This window comes from Zalophus californianus, chromosome 15, assembly GCF_009762305.2.
Source record: "Zalophus californianus isolate mZalCal1 chromosome 15, mZalCal1.pri.v2, whole genome shotgun sequence".
Taxonomy (NCBI): Eukaryota; Metazoa; Chordata; class Mammalia; order Carnivora; family Otariidae; genus Zalophus; species Zalophus californianus.
In genome coordinates this window covers 31,279,412-31,293,677 of record NC_045609.1, presented here as the reverse complement: position 1 = coordinate 31,293,677, position 14,266 = coordinate 31,279,412, and the positions used below count along the sequence as shown (strand labels likewise).

Below are 14,266 nucleotides of genomic sequence, written 5' to 3'. Positions count from 1 at the left end.
GACACTGGATCTTCTGTTTTTTTTTTTTCCTTTCATTTTCTTTTTCTTTAAAAAACAAAACAAAACAAAAGCCTGAAGCAAAATCTTTTTAGGAGTAGATACAGATGTCATGGCGGGGGGGGGGGGGGGGGGGCACTAAAAACAAAAGGAAAGCACCAGTGAGACGCCTTTCTCATTTTCTTCTCGCCGCCACCGAACACAGACAGCCAAACAAAAGCCCAAGCCACTTTTACGCCCTCTTCCCTTGCAAAAAGGAGAAACAAGGTTTTAAGAATTTTGAAAGGATTTTTTTTTGTGTGTGTGTAAAAGTCAATGCTATAAATCTAAAACGAAGTCTGTCTTTTAAAAAAGTTCTAAAACAACAGGAAGAGAACACATGGAAAGAAACCCCTCGTGGAGACCTGGTTAATTACAGATGGAGGCTCTTTTAAACGAGAATAGAAAAGGCAGAGGGCTCCTTCTGTGGGCAGGCCCCGCTCCCGCGGCCCCCGTGACCCGCTGCCCTGCCAACTGCCCTCCACTCCCCTGCCGTCACCCTTCCTCTCTCCTTTTAAAAAAGAAAGCCCCACTCCCGTGACTTGGATCCTGCTCCGAGGGCAAGCGCGGCCGGGCGGGCGGGCAGCTACTTGGTGTCGAGCTTGGCCATCTCCTGCACGTAGATGCCAATGCTTTCACTGTCAAAGAGCAGGAAGTAGACATTCTTCAGCGAGGACGCGCTCGAGTCGTCAAAGTGGGCCGAGATGGCTTTGAGGGTCACCTGGGCGGCCGTCTGTTTGGGGAAGCAGTTTCTGTGCCGGAGGAAAAGAAGAGCTGATGTCACTTTGGTTCCCAGGACCCACGGGGTAACTGGGCCCTCAGCCTGGGGCGGGGGCAGCTCGGTGCCTTCTGATCTCAGCACCAGGCCTTTTGGTTCTGTCTCACGGGGTCTCACCGTGGGCAGGCGGGGTCCCGTGCCACCTCCTTTGCCCCGAGGCGGAGGGGCAGCCTGGGACGCGGCAGGCAGGCCCTGCTTTACGAGAGCCACGCTGGCTCTGACAGGCACGGTACGTTCAGCCCAAGGCATGGGGCTGGCCGCTGAGCAGCGCTCGTGCTCGGATGAATCGCTGTCCCCGGCCTCAAGTCGAGCCGGGCTTTAAAACCATGACCAGCTCGGCGTCTGAAATCACTGGTGTTCAAAAACGCACAGCTCCCTCGAAACCGCTCTAGGGTGTCAGGTCGTTGGTGAAAGGGGAAAAATGTACGCTCAGAAGTGCGTCTCCTAACTCCTTTGTGTGCGCCGAGTGCCCCTCCCACTGACCCACAGGGACGTGCAGCTGTGATCCGAGTGTGGGGGACTCTGGACAGGGCCAGGGGGCTGGGCCACGGCATCCGCCTCCGGGGACACAGCCAGCGTAGTCCTCTGGAGTTGGCCACCGAGCCCCCTCGGGTGGGGGCGGGATGAGCCTGCCTGACAGGAATTCTCGCTCGTATGTAGTGTCCCAGCTCAGAACCCACCAGGACACGTGGTCCCGGCTCCACAAAGAACTCAGCCCGCGGTGCCTCTGGGCCAGGCTGCAGAGCCCCCGCGCTGCTTGCTCAGCTTGAGATGGGATGACAGCAGGAAGCTAGGCCTCACGGTTCCCCTCCGAGCCTCCCCCTGCGAGAACATCTTTAGTGTGTAAGCCCTATCTATGTTGCAGAGGGGCACCTCTCAAGAGAGAGCGTGTTCAAAATGGAAGCGATAGCTCGCTTTAACTACGAGTGTGACGGGAGAGGACAGACTACCTGTGAGGACGGACAACCTCCTTCCCCGCCTGCTGTGGCTCTCGCCCTCAGCCGGGGTCCCTGACAATCAGAACCATTGCTTCTCCTAACTCCCAGAGCAGAGCCTGTCATTCTCTGGGTGTGTCTGTGAGGGCCTCGGCCTCCAGGCCCTCCTCCCCTCCACCCTGGCACCCCACGACCCCCGGGCCTTCGGGGGCGGGAGTGCTGGGGGAGGGGGGTCTGGGGTTCCGCACTCCAATGTTCTAACACAGCTGAGTCACCGAGGCCAGGCCACGGACCACACTCGGAGTAGCAAGGCCTTTGAGCCTGGTGTTTCCTTTTCTTTTAAGTAGGCTCCTCAACCAGCGTGGAGCCCAAGGCGAGGCTCACGACCAACCCTGGGATCATGACCTGAGCTGTGATCAAGGCTCGGACGCCTAACCGGCTGAGCCCCGAGCCTGGGGTTTTCCGATCACGTGTTCTGACGGGGGCAGCTGCTGGGGATGTGGGCACTGACCATGGCAGCCTCTCGGAGAAGCTCCGCCCCCCGCTCCTCTCCAACACTGCCCTTCTCTGGGTTTCAGGGACTCCCGGCCTCCCCCGCCCGCCTGGAGGAGCGCGTCTTACCTGCCGCTGGGGAACGGTGGGAACGCCACGGACTTGAGTTTCTTGTCCTCTGCCGCCGACAGGCAGTTTTTGATGGTCTCTTCAAGCTGTTCTTCACATTTGTCGGAGCCCCACTGAGGGATGTGACAGTGGATGACAAATTTGGCTGCAAGTCCGCTGGATTGGCTGACAGCGGCTGGGACAGGAGAGAAACACTGCGGGTTAGTTCCCACACCTTCACCTTCAGCCAGGGGCTGAGGCCTGACCTCACGGAGGCCTCTCAGATGTGTGCGGACGGGGAAGCGAGAGTGGCTGGCTGGGCACCTCTGATGCGACGGACGTCTGCCGGAGAGCGGGAGCCCTGTTGGGCTTGCTGTGGACAGTGGGCACCCGGCTACCTAGTGACCATGGTTCCCAGGGAGAGGTACCCATCAGAATCATCTCTGACGGCTGAGGAATGGCCTCCCCCAGATGTCCACGTCCAGATCCCTGGAACCTGGGAGCGTTGCCTTACATGGCAAGAGGGGCTTTGCAGAGGTGATTTAGTGAAGGCTCTCGAGATGGGGGGATTATCCGGGATTATGGGGGCGTGCCCTAAATGTAATCACCTGGGTCCTTCTAAGCGGGGCAGAGGGGGGCGGGCAGGAAGGTGAAAGGTAGGAGCAGGTGATGGGGGGACAGAGCATAGCGGGGAGCGACACGGCCAGGAGCCAGGCCTGGCCCAGCCCAGCAGCTGCTCTGTAGTGTTAGTAACACTGACTCGTTACAGCGGTGGTAGGAAAGGACTGCAGCAGCTTTCAGCAAATAGGGAAGCCCTGCCGCCCGGCCCTGACCCTGGGGCCCGGCTCAGTGGGTCTAGTGCAGGACTTGTGCACGAGTGGTTTAGGGCCCTCCGTAAACGGAGAAGCGCTGTGCTGCTTGGTCGCACCACCCCCCCGACGGCTGGGGACCGTCTTCTGGTCGCCTCGACATACCTGAGGAGCCCCCCTTGGGAGCAGGGGTTCAAAACGGGCTGTGCAGTTCAGTAATGCCAGCCTCGTCTCATTGTTCCCGTTCGTACTCCTTTCTAGGCCCCCAGGCCGGTCCCCAGCCGTCCAGTCGGATCCACTGGCCGTTCTCCCGCTGCCTGGGGCCGTGGTGGCCGCAGCCGAGCACCGCCGCCCTATGCCAGCCTCCTTGTGGAGCTGGGGCTCTGTGCCCGTCAAGGGACGGGGTGTGGCGAGGGTCCCGGCCTTGCTCTGGGAGCCTGGGGCGGTTTGGGCAGGTCATGGCCGCTAGGGACAGTGTTTGTAACACAAATGGGTGTCTGTTGCGTTCCGGAGCAGTGTGAGCGGTTGGTTTGAAAGATTGATTTGAAATAATATGATGCCCCCCTAGTCTCTGAGAAGTGTTTCCTAGTGACGTCCGGTGTTGGAGAACTTATGGCTGCACTCGCCAGGGTGGGCGGGTGGACAGCCTTTGTATACCCCCGTGTCAGCTGCCTTCCCAGCGCCGGCTGCGTGAAGTTGGTCCGCATAAACACAGGAGGCCGTGGGCATGACGGGCTTGACTCTGACCGTGTACGTGGGCACACCAGGGGCACCGTGTCCCGGGGCCTGGAGCCTGGGCTGTTCTGCACAGAACCCGGGACCCTGGAGATTGGCCCCACTGCTGGCTTCGACCTGCCCTGCCGCCGCTGCCTGCTGCCCTTCTGTCCCTCCCCACACGTGTGTTTGTCTTATCTCTCAGCGCGGCTCTGTCTCCCAATTTTAAATGTGAAATTCTATCATTGCTATCTGTATGGGGAATGGGATGTGCAGATTATAAAGTGTGGACTCATGTTTTCTCTCGACTGGAAACCCCGTTACTTTTCTAGCGATCAAATCTGAGCACAACAGTCCCCAGCTTAAACTCTCAAAGGCGCCCCTCTTGTTTATATAGGATCTCCTGCCTGCCGGCTCCATGCTGGCTCATGACCTGGGCCTTCTCACACACGATGGCCTGACTGCCCACAGTGTCCCTGCCCCCAGGGCAGGGTCTTACATCCTCCCTGGAGCCTCCCCAGCTCCCCTGAGGAGAGGGCGGGGCTCCCGCCCTGTGCCCTTCTGTTGTCTGTCTCTCCTCCTGGACAGTCCCGTGCTTGAGGGCAGGGGTGGGTTTCATTGTCTTTAGAGCCCTGGCATCTGGGCAGCACTTGGCACCGACTCCATGTGAGATGGTGTGTGTGCATATGGGGAGGACACAGATCTGAAGTTGGAGCCACCTGCCAACAAATTACTCAAAAGCCTTGATGGGCCCCTGGGTGGCTCTGTTGTTAAGCGTCTGCCTTCGGCTCAGGTCATGATCCCAGGGTCCTGGGATCGAGCCCCGCATCGGGCTCCCTGCTCAGTGGGAAGCCTGCTTCTCTCTCTCCCACTCCCCCTGCTTGTGTTCCCTCTCTCGCTGTGCTTATCTCTGTCAAATAAATAAAATCTTAAAAAAAAAAAAACCTTGAAAAACTTATGCACAAATGTTCATAGCCACTCTATTCGCAATAGCCCAAGGTGGAAACAACCCCCCTGGTGAATGCATGCACAAAATGGACTATTAGCCATCAAAAGGAACGAAGCACTAAGGCATCTACAACATGGATGGACCTTGAAAAGATTATATGAAGTGAAGGAAGCCAGGCACCAAAGGTCACAGAGCCTAGGATTCTACTTACGTGCAATGTCCTGACCAGACAAATCCACAGAGGCAGAAGGCGGACTGGTGGTGGCCAGGGGCCGGTGGAGGGGGGAGGGGTGTTCACTGGAGGCGACAGGAGCGCTCCGGATCCCGGCAGTGGTGATGGTGGAGCCCCATGATGAGTGTAAGTTACCCAATAGCTTCATCTCTGGCTGATTGTGTGCAAACTGACTTGAACTATCCAGACACTTTGTCATCCCCAGGGTGTGTGAAATGGTCTACACAGGCCTGCTCAAGTTCTCTGGGGGAAGCACAAGTGGGTCTCATCTTGACTGTGGTGTATTTTGCTTGGCACGCTGATTGTGCAATGAAGTGAGTGACGCTGGTGGGGGGAGGGTGAGGCTGTGGCAGGAACACGGGCCCAGGGCCACGCTTACCTTCAGCAACTTCCAAAGGGCCTTGGGATTTGCGAAGCTCCTTTACTGTTTCCAAGAACTCTTTGCCGCCGGCCTTTTCCAAGGCCTTCCCTGCGGAGGAGAACAAGGGAAGCCATTGCTGTTGTCCTTTCCAAAGTCGTTAGCTACACTGTTCCACATAGTTTTAGTAGGCCAGAGAACAAATCCCCCGACCATACTGAGAAAGTAGGAATCACACTTCACAATGGGAATCCTGGTTGCCAGTGGTCACTGCTGGCCGGGGTCTCTAGGTTTCTGTCCCACAGGACTTGTAGTCTAGCAAACTCTCTCTTTTAAGATTTTACTTATTTATTTTAGAGAGAGCTTGCTTGCACACAAGTGGGCAAAGGGCAGAGGGAGAGGGAGAGAGAGAATCTCAAGCAGACGCCTCACGGAGCGTGGAGCCCGATGCAGGACTCGATCTCACGACCCTGAGATCATGGCCTGAGCTGAAATCAAGAGTCAGACGCTCAACCGGCTGAGCCAATCAGGTGCCCCTCTAGCAAACTCTTTTAAGGGACCTTTGAGGGAGTGATTTGGTCATAAGCAGTCTCAAGACATGAATCCTAAAGGTGATTTTTACCAAATGGAAGTGCAGCTGACACACGAGGTTACGCGGGTTTCAGGCGCACCACACAGTGCTCGGACAGGTCTACACGTTACGCTGTGCTCACCACCAGGGGATCCATCATCTGGCACCGTATGGTGCCGTTATAATACCATTGCCTATGTCATTCCCTGTGTTGTACTAAAGGTGAGCTTTTTAAAAGAAACTGGGGCTCCAGTGTTCCGATCTCTGGGTTCAGTCCCCACACTGGGTTGGCTAAATTCAGTGTCTTGGTGATTTGAAGGCAGTGCCTTCTCACAGACCCTGCAGCCTGTCACTTGTCACCAGGTCCTAAGCCTGGCCCCAGGCCCACGGTGACAGATGACTCAGCAGGAACCTCGGGGTAGGGAGCTCAGGGGGCTTACTCTAGCTCACCACCTGTGTGCGGTAAGTCCTGCGGTCAAAGGACAAACACAGGCCCAGGGCAGCCTGCAAGGGCGTTCCTCCAAACCGGGCTGTGGTTTTCAACAGAAAAATGTAGATTTGGAGGCTAAACTCTAAGGACGTTCCTGATGGGAGCTCCCTTGAGTCTCTGATGTTAGGACAATCCTCTACTCAATATTTCAGGGTCGTGCTTCCACAGAGGCCAAGAGGAAGCCCCAAGGGATGGCAGGACGCCAGCAGGAAGCCCACGTCCACACGCCGGGGCTCCTCTTGCCTCTGAGATGGCGTGCGGGCGCTGTGTCTACACTAGATGGCTGCCACTCTTGGGTGGGGGATGAGGCCTATCCCCCCACGTTTTCATCTTCTAATGGATTTGGTGATCTGGTGTCTGGGGCCAGCCTCAGCTCTCTCTCTTCAGCGTTATTATGATGGTGGTTAATAGTCGGTTGAGGGGCTTCCCTGGGAGCTGGGTGAGGGAACTTCCCCACTCCCCAGTGGGACACTCAAGCGTATTTGGAGAGCCACAGGACGTCGTGCAGGTTATTGCGCATCATGTCTATTCCAGCAGCCATTGTCCCCTGGGGTTGGGAAGGGGAGGGCATCTCTTCACGAATGTGCTTGGATTTCAGGGACATCATTTGGAAATGCTCATCTCGGGCCTTCAAGTCTCCTTTCTGGCCTTCAGACTCCTGGCCGGTGCTGATCTGCTGGGTCACAGAAGCCCGGAGAAGGCCAGGAACCACAGCTGGCAGCCCCGTTCATGCCGAGCAGCAGGGGAAGCAGGCGTAAGGGGCCGAGTGGGACCGTGTGAAGGGCAAGGCAAGCCCACCCTCTTCCCTGAAGACTACCAAGAATAACGCAACCTGCAATGTTGATAAGGGGGAGTCTCTCCCTGTGGGAGCGTTCCAGTAAGAAAGGAAGGAGGGCTGGAATTAGGATACGGCCCCTACTCCATGCCACCCCCAGTGAACAGACAAGCCTAGACCAGGACAAGGAACGTCAGTGAGAGACAGCCGGGCGTCGCGTGCCTCCTGATGGAAGAACATTCCATCACTGACCAAATAGTCTTGCCAAAAAGATTTGAGCCTGAATCTCATCGAGACTCTAGATCCAACTACCAATTTATAAGAAAAACAGAGAAGAAAAACGTTTGACGGCATCAGGAGGATGAAGTCAGTACAATCCAGACTTGGGAAACCCTACCGGACAAACAGCCCAGCTTCCTCAACAAAATAAATTGGAAAAAAAAAAAAAGAGAGAGAGAGAAAGGAGGAAAAGATATGAAAGAGGAACCTATAGGTTATAAGAGACTTATCAACCAATTGCAATATGTGGACCTATTTGGATCCTGAAGCAAGCACATTAAAAAAAATAAGTTGATATTAATGACATGATTGAAGTTTGAATGGTGACTGATATTTGACGACATGATTTTTTCCAGTTGTGATAATGGTACTGTGGTGATGCTGTCAAAAAGCTAGCCCTTACCATTCTGACATACCCACGGATTCGATGGTGTGAGGTCTAGGGGGCTGTGGGGTGGGTTGGCACTGAAGCAGCCTTGGTCGTGGGTTGATACTATTCTAACAGGGTGTGTAGGGTTTTGTCAGTCTCTGCTGCTGTTTCTGTGTATGCCCGAACTTTTCTTTAGTAACACATAAACCAAAGGGGTGCCTGGCTGGAGCAGTCGGTTAAGTGTCCGACTCTTGATTTCGGTTCAGGTCGCGATCTCGGAGTTGTGCGATTGAGCCCTGCGTTGGGCTCTACACCCGGTATGGAGTCAGCTTGGGATTCTTTCTCTCCCTCTCCCTCTATACACCCCTCAACTTGCGCGAGCATGCTAAGTAAATAAATACAATCTTAAAAAAAATAAGTTAGGGCGTCATCTACAGGGAGTGATTAGTTTGGGTGATGGTCGTAGAAAATGGAATCATGACGGGAAGGACGCCCTCTAAACAGCACGGCAACAGTAAAAAAGACCAGCATTTATCGAATGCTGATGAGCTCAGCCCTGTGCTAAGCCTCATCTGTGTGTGACCCTATTTACTCTTCACAGCGCCCCTATGACACAGGCGTTATTGTTACCATCACCTACAGGGGAGGGAACTGAGGTTCAGAGAGCTTAAGAAACCTGCCTGAAGTCACACAGCTAGGAGGTGATTGGTAAAATCCAGGACACAGACCCATCCTGACTCCAGAAGCCTTACTCCTGGGATCTGGGCCTGAGTTTTTGCTCCAATACCTGTGTTCTTTCTACCTTATCACACTGTTGCCACTTAAAAAAAATAAAAAAATCATGATTACTTTCCTGATATAAAAATGCCAACTATAGAAATAAAGTAACACACTGCTACTCGTTTTTTTCGGAGAAACTAGGATACACGTCAAAACAGAGCTTAAGGCTAAGGCTATTGGTGGGGGGGCATCTTTCCAGAGGGGAAGGGGGGTTCAGGGCAGTTGGTAGGACCGGGGCTGGGTCTGAAGAACGAAGAAGAAATTTTCACTATTTCTGTGTGCAAGAGAAGTCCTGTTTCTCCACATTGTGGTTCACCTGCCCCCACCCCCGAGGCTGTCCTATCTCCTTTTCAGCAAAGCAAGTGGCCTCTGATGTCACAGAGGAAACCTGAGGGTGCCAGGAGTCGCGGGGTCCCCGGTGCTGCCCCCTGAGGCTGAGCTGCTACCATCTGCCTTAAATCCCGACCTCAGAAGCAAGCCCAGAACCCCAGGGACAAAGCCCTTTCTTTCTTTGCTCACTTTACTTTTTCAGTGCAAGTTTAAGGCACTTCCGTCTTAGAAAAAAAGGATAAGATGGTGACCATCCAGTGTGCTATTATGTCTAGTGCCCTCGATAGCTTGCGCTCCCAGGTTCCTCCACCCAGCCCGGAGCAGCTCCCTCCACTACCCGTGGGGTAGGTGGCAGAGTCCCTCGGTAAAGTGACTCAACGTATAGCCGTACAGACAACTTCGTCCGGGTGTCCATTTCCTTTTTACCAAAGGTGTTCTTAATTTTTAAGCTCAAAATAAATGTGGAGGTTCACCCAAAACACGTATGGCAATGTTTACAGCCGCACTACTCCCTGTGGCCCAAACTGGAAGCTATGTGAATGGTACCAGTGGTGGGACAGTCGGCACACAGCCGTACAGTCCCACGGTGGAATACTACACGGCCAAGATGAGCCAACTTCTGCCACGCTCGACAATTCGAGTGGGTCTCACGACACAAAGTTGGGCAAAAGACACAAAAGAAGACGCACTGCATGATTTCATTTCTATAAAATCCAAAGCAGAGGACAGCCATCTGTGCCATGGGAAGACAGGACAGGGGCGACGCTTGGAGGGAATGGGGACCCGGGACGGGGCAGGAAGGGGGAATTCTGGGGTGCCGGGGAGGTTCTGCTCCGTGATCAAGGTGCCTGTTACACAGCTGTGTTCACTTAGAGGAAAAGTCATCAAGGTGTGCACTAATGATCTGTTTTTATAGAGTACCTCAATACACGTTTCAGAAATATATGCAGATTAAAGAGAAAATTCGTTATTTTCTAGTAATGTTGTTCGCTGACATGCAGAGTGTGACACGGCCCCCCCAGCAGAGGGTATCTGGTCGACAATGACCCACTTCCGAAGGACTTGCCGAAGCAGTGGGTGATTCTCTGGCACCTCTACCCAAGTCTCAGAACCTTACCTATATCTTCCTTGAGGTCAATTTCGGCTGTGGTTGGGTGGACAATGCCCTCCACTCTCATGGAGCCAATATGGCTGATGTCACTCTGGGTCAGGGACAGCTGCGTCAGGAAGGAAAGATGGAGAGGGCGGGAAAGATCAGATCCAATTAAAAAAATCTTCACATTTTACCTCCCATCTGTTAATTCTCTCAGTTATTTATAGCGAATGTCCACACACAGGGCTGTGGCATTGAGCGACTGTCAAGTTTGCCAGGTGTTTGGTCTTCGGTGGGCTCTTCGGAGCTCAGTGGATTTGATTTTCACTGTGACTCTGGCAGCGTGCAACAGATCTGCCTCCTCTTCCAGGAGCAGGAAAGGGCCCTCCCCTCTTCTTCCTTTCCCTAGAGCTACGCCTCCGTCTCCCAGGCCCGGGGAACTTGGTGTGGGGTGACACACGGTCGGAGCATCTCCTAGGAGGGAAGCCTGGGCTGGCTCTCCACCCTCCCCTCAGCACCCCGCATTCCTCCTGGAGCAACCCAGACCTCTGGGGGCAGGGGTGTGTGGCCGATGGACCTTGCTCAAGACACGTGATGGGCTCTGGGATTCTGACCTGCCTACGTCGGGCCACCTTACCTTTTGGGGACCACGTTCTTGGGGCTACACTTGTGAAATGCTGCCCTAGGTGCTCACAGCTGAGCAGAATGCAGAGCATTTTCCATAGTCTCCCCTGTGAGCATGACAGCCATGTCCCCCTACGTAAGGGAGAGAAAGCTAATCGTCATGCAGCTGTGGCCAGCCCCCGTAGGGGACCTCAGTTCCACCTCTTTGTTTCCCTGTGTTCATCAGTGAAAGATGAGGAACCCGGCCCATGTACACTCTTCCCTAACACGCTCTTCCCATTTGCTTCAGTAGAGGTGGATCCTATTACCAGGCTGCAAACATTCAGCTACCGGAGATGAGATTCACTGACTGTTTTCCTGTGTGTGTCTTACTTCAGCCCCGTTTGACATGATAGATAAATGGTCTGTTCCGTAAAATTTATACTAGTGGGAATGAATTATTTGCATGTCTGTCTGGGCTGCTGCAGACTATTCAAACGTATAGCCCTGTTTGTTTTCTTTCGGCAGTCTTAGAAAGGCAAGCAGACTGAATTATTGGCAAATAATTCATTTGTAACACCGGGGATGTTCAGGAAACATATATTTCTATTTTCCTTTTCTGATAAATCACATCGGACCATGTCAGGCTGGCCTCCCAGAGCTGTTTGAGAAAGTTAGCGAAGGATGTTTTGGGGGGGCCCAGGAATGAGGGGGGCACAGGGAGTTCCCGGCAATGATGCTATTCTGTCGCCTGACCAGGAAGATTCTCTAACTTTATCTTTGTCTGACCAATGTCAGCATGAATACTTCTCAGCACTGAAGAGCTTGTTGACGCTCACAATGTAGACCCTGTCAAAGCTCTTTAGTCTAAATGTGAATAATTTCAGACCTGAGTGAAAGTCCTTTTAGGGGAGCAAGGGATGAAGGAAGCATCATTGCTTGCGAACAGGAGGTTATAAAAATGCAATAACATTTTTACGAAAGCAGATTACAATGGTCTTTATTACCTTCTGCCCTAGAACAAGGCTCTTAGAAGACAGAATGGTGAATCCATCCCCTGGCCCATCTTCAGAGGTGGAATTTGAAGTTCCTTCTTTGTCGCTGTCCTTTGGTTTGGACTGTTGGTAGAAATCAGAAGGACAGATGGGAAATAACCCAGAAAAAGCCCCAAGTGGTGTTATTAAGTTCTTCCTATGGCTACCACCACCTTGGATGTGAAAGGAAGTGGTTAGGTGTTAATGTTCCGCTGTTCTCGATGGAGGGAAGCAAGGGACAGCAATACGAGGGGGGAAAAAAGGGTGCCGCCCAAAAGAAAGAGTGTTAAAGAGCTTCCCAGGTACCTGTATTCCTCACTCAAACCTGGACACAGGTATGTTATTCTTGTCCTCTGCAATGCCTGCAGCTTACGATGGCAAGCATCAGAACCTAGCCCACTGTTCGACCCCCCTTCTCCCCAGGATCTCCCTGGGGCACGGAGGCAGTGGAGTGGACTCTTACAAATCTTTTGTGTTATCAAGGAGGTCTGTGGAATGGAAATTTGACAGCCCCTGAAGAACGTTGTCCAATAGAACTTTCTGCGATCATGGAAATGTCCTATGCCTAGTGAGCACTTGAAATGTGGGTAATGCAACCAAGGAACTGAATTTTTAATCTGATTTCGCTTTAATGAATTCCAATTCAAAGGGCCACATGTGGTTAGTGATTATCGTACGGGGCCGCATACGAAAGTCTTACCCTGCAAATGGCATCTCCGAGCTGTGGTTACCTAGCACATCAGGCTATCCACACCCCACTGGCTGGACCCAGGGGACTGTCTATAGGAGACACAAGTCTGGGAGACAGAGACGTTTTTGTGCGCGATGCTGAGCTCTAAAGAGAAATGAAGAGCTCCAGGCTATCATCTCTCACTTAAGATTTTGATGGGAGCAGGGGAAGCATCTGGCAACGTGAAGACCACCCACGCTTTGAGTTTGGAAACCTCTAGTAGACCCTGCTTGGTGATTTAAGCTCTCGTCCCAGAGGCCCTTTGCCATTTTCTCCCAGCGGGGAGAGTCCCCAGCCCGTCAGCAATGCTGACTACACCCTCATCGTCTGATCATTCCACCTTTTCCTGTTCTCTGAGAGTCCCTGGCTCACACAGGTAACCCAGGCTCACCTTTTTGGACGTCCGTGGCTTGGCAGCCTTGGATTTCTTGCCTCCCTTCTTGCCTGACGCCGCCTTCCTTCCCCTTTTCTCTGGGGGAGGGGAGAGGATAGTTTCCGACTTGCCTTTGGTCCCTCGCTTTTTGGCCAGCAGTTCGGGGTGAATTCTGGGCAGGACACCTCCACTGGCAATGGTCACTCCTTTTAGCAGCTAGAAAGAGAAATGCGTGAACTCAGGCAGCAAAGAGCTTGCTGGTTCTGGATTTCATACAGTTCTAACTGATGGCAAAACAAGTGTTAAATCTGGTCTTTGCTTTCCCAGAGACACTGCATGATGGGTGGTTTAATTGGCTTTCCTGTTTCACCAGTAGAGTGTGTGTCTGTAGGGAGCAAGGCGTCCCATGGTCTCGTACAAAAAGCAAAACGAGTAAGGCACAATGAAAGGATATAGAGGCTGCAGCCAGGGATGTTGCCGGGGCTGTGGAATTCCAGCCATAAGAGAGGCTAAAGAGCCTCCCAGGTGGGGAGCACAGCTTGACAAAACTGGGTTCAAAGGTCCATGCTAGGGCTAGACCCAGTTAACAACAGACCAGTGGTCTCCACGCTCTTGTGATCACTATTCCATCAGTAAAGTAGGTTTGGCTGTGTGCCTCTCCATTAATGTTTATTTTGTACATAATCGACATGTGCCACTACATTAGTATAGTGGTCACATCCCGAAGCAGCTCGGGTGTTCCAAGTGTGGGCTGCCGCCGGGGCTGGTCCACAGACAGGCAGTTACTGTCCGGGACAAGAGAAATACAGAAATGGCAAGGAAGAGTCCAGAAACTTGTAGAGCAAGCTGACAGAGGTACTGTATATCTACTGGATCAAATAGCCAAGAATTGTGGTTTGTATGTATTTGTTTTTAAAACTTTTTCTGGCAATTAGTTTTTATTGTATTTTTGGAAATTACCAGTCCATGATGGACTGGGAATAAGAACTGATTCTTTATTGCACACAACTTGAAAAGAAAGAGATTAGAATAAAAATTCTTATACCATCTACCATCCATCTCACATTTCCTGGGGGAGGCATTCACAACACTAGGGAATTACAACACTAGGGAATTAATTCTATGCTATGAAGAAGATTCTCCTACCCTCATCAGAATAAATCGTCAACAAAATTCGGGTGAAGAAACCGTGAATAACATCTCTGCACTGCACCTTCCCCAGCCACACACACAGCTCGCTTCTAGACAGGAAAAGAAGGTCTGGAAAGACTCAGAGTAGATAACAGGTCTATTCCAGAGGCAATTTTCTATCTGAATGATAGAACTAGCAGAATTGGTTCTTCTCTTACACGATCTGAAAAATTGTTTTTGTATTAATATGCTTGGGAATTGTAGCAAAATGATTTATGGCCAACCGGGTCCACATG

At 52.6% G+C, this 14,266-nt stretch overlaps 1 protein-coding gene across 2 annotated transcripts in view; it reads right to left on the bottom strand.

Annotated features, from left to right (window-relative positions):
• Window positions 1-405: 405 nt before the first annotated feature.
• LOC113918231 (core histone macro-H2A.2) overlaps window positions 406-14,266 on the bottom strand; it is a 50,065-nt gene continuing 36,204 nt past the window's right edge. For both annotated transcript variants that reach the window (XM_027586492.2, XM_027586500.2), the window contains exons 4-9: window positions 12,858-13,055; window positions 11,710-11,820; window positions 10,124-10,223; window positions 5,433-5,522; window positions 2,371-2,545; window positions 406-788 (exon numbers count right to left, since the gene is read on the bottom strand). In XM_027586492.2, the coding sequence (XP_027442293.1) occupies window positions 623-788; window positions 2,371-2,545; window positions 5,433-5,522; window positions 10,124-10,223; window positions 11,710-11,820; window positions 12,858-13,055 (840 nt within the window). In that variant the 3' untranslated portion in view covers window positions 406-622. The remainder of the gene's footprint in view (window positions 789-2,370; window positions 2,546-5,432; window positions 5,523-10,123; window positions 10,224-11,709; window positions 11,821-12,857; window positions 13,056-14,266) is intronic.